The sequence below is a fragment of the Amphimedon queenslandica genome, unplaced genomic scaffold (assembly GCF_000090795.2).
Source record: "Amphimedon queenslandica unplaced genomic scaffold, v1.1 AMPQUscaffold_12335, whole genome shotgun sequence".
Classification (NCBI taxonomy): Eukaryota; Metazoa; Porifera; class Demospongiae; order Haplosclerida; family Niphatidae; genus Amphimedon; species Amphimedon queenslandica.
In genome coordinates, this window is record NW_003547428.1 from 14,928 (window position 1) to 16,726 (window position 1,799).

Consider the following 1,799-nt stretch of genomic DNA (forward strand, 5'->3'; position numbering starts at 1 on the left):
CCTCATTCTATTCCTTTCCTTCTTTCCTTTCTCTATGTATATCTCTCCCTCCCTCTCTTTCTATTATAGTCTCTCCTATATGTGAGGAAGGTTTGAGTCTCTTCATTATCTTCTCTTTGATGTCCTCCTCTTAATTAAATGAATGAGACCTGACATCCTCCGGAAAGGAACAGTATTGGTCCTCTAGTATCTCTTGTATTGAAGAACCAGGAGACCACATGTGACGGCCAACCTCTCCCTCGTCCCTCAAGATCCCCTCGTGACCATACAAGTGAGAGATCATGTGACTTTTGATGATAGTCGTGATGTTGTGTTGGTAAGGATGAGGAGTGGGTGGAGTGAGAGGAGGTGTGGTGAGAAAGGAAGTTGTGATGATGAAAGCTATGCTACCTCCTGAGTAAGAATATTAATGTGTCTTTTAATAAGTACTGTATAGTCAAAGCCACTTTCATTTTTAACGTGCTTACCCTGTAACCATGTGGAAGAATAAAAATTATAGTAATAAACTTTTACTGCTTTTATCTCAAATTCTTCCTTCCAAAATTTGGCAAATTTTTCACTTTTGATATGTGTACATGTACACACGTAGCTCCAAAATTTAGTAATGAGAATTAGCTTAAACATTAAACAGCCATTTTCTGAAAAATTCCCTGTACTATAGCCCATGGTTTTTTTGTAAAAAATGGCTCCAAAATCATCCCCAATTTTAATTATATTTCCTGATACAGATTGATGCCCTTATGCTATGTAGAAAATTTGAGCCGATGATTTTTAAGTTATAAATAATTATTTGGGAGAAAAAGTACCTAAAGTAGTCTAAATATTCGTCACAAAAAATATCCCTACCATGTGTTCTAATTTTGTCAGGATTCTCTGTATTCATCTACTGTCAATGGAGTGGTAGGTAAGCAGCGACTTGGCAGACTTTCATGATGGACTCACACACCACCATGTTGCCTCAAAATTTGTCAAAAATAATTATTTTGGCATAATTATTTCTGTTTGACTTCTAAAATTTTGTTCTCAAAATTACCTGCCCCAAAACAGTCATGATGAATTTTTAGAGAAATTACGGTATTACATGATACATTGTTTATTGTTATCATTAGGTTATGGTATACTGTTACTGTTCTTATGGGGTACCCAATGTATGCTCCTTTTCATCAAAGAGGGTAAGTCATGTTACTTCTCATGATGTCATTCCATTCTTTCTCTCTTGATCCTCTCTCTCTTCCTCCTTCTACTTTCTATAGAAGAATTACTCTAACAACTAGATCAGTAGCGTTGCTGAGGAAAACGACTGTTGCTATGACAACTGTACATATACATGTACTGTACATCAATAAAGAGATACTCAAGAATTTTTAGATTTTTCTTTTTCTTTATTGTTATAATTTTTGCAAAGCAATTGCTTCCATAAAATCAACAATATTAAGCAAAAAAGCAACAACAATGATAAGAATAATTATAATAATACTAAAGCAAAATACCTAGCTATTATTATTTTTTTGTATAAGCTCATCAGCTAGTCCAATAGTTCTTAGAGTATCTTCCTCTCTGAGTATATCTAAGAATATACCAAATACTTTTCCATTCATACGAATAGAACTCAAAATGATGTGAAGCAGTTCATCCATTTTCTCATTGTCAATTTCTCGAGCAACTATTCGTCTTTTCTCTCTTGCGTTTACAATTTTGTGTTCCAACAACTTATCAATGAAGATCGTCTGGTGAGTAGTCCTCCCTATCCTTTATTCTCTGACTAGCTCCTCCTATTACTGACAGTACGGTCCCTTTCC

The 1,799-nt window shown here is 34.9% G+C and overlaps 1 protein-coding gene and 1 long non-coding RNA gene across 4 annotated transcripts in view; one reads left to right on the forward strand and one right to left on the reverse strand.

The window, feature by feature from the left end:
* LOC109588018 (uncharacterized) overlaps positions 1 to 1,353 on the forward strand; it is a 2,602-nt gene extending 1,249 nt beyond the window's left edge. The window contains exons 5-7 of one of the 3 annotated variants that reach the window (XR_002187924.1): positions 87 to 271; positions 1,110 to 1,172; positions 1,254 to 1,353. This is a non-coding gene — a long non-coding RNA (uncharacterized LOC109588018). Of the gene's footprint in view, positions 1 to 86; positions 272 to 316; positions 398 to 1,109; positions 1,173 to 1,253 lie in introns of those variants that run through there. The other 2 variants (XR_002187926.1, XR_002187925.1) reach the window with 2 other exon arrangements.
* A 360-nt stretch (positions 1,354 to 1,713) lies between these two features.
* The window catches only part of LOC105314896 (ankyrin repeat domain-containing protein 55-like), a 2,286-nt gene continuing 2,200 nt past the window's right edge, over positions 1,714 to 1,799 (reverse strand). The window contains exon 6 of the mRNA XM_020004217.1: positions 1,714 to 1,793. Coding sequence (XP_019859776.1) covers positions 1,714 to 1,793 — 80 coding nt within the window. The remainder of the gene's footprint in view (positions 1,794 to 1,799) is intronic.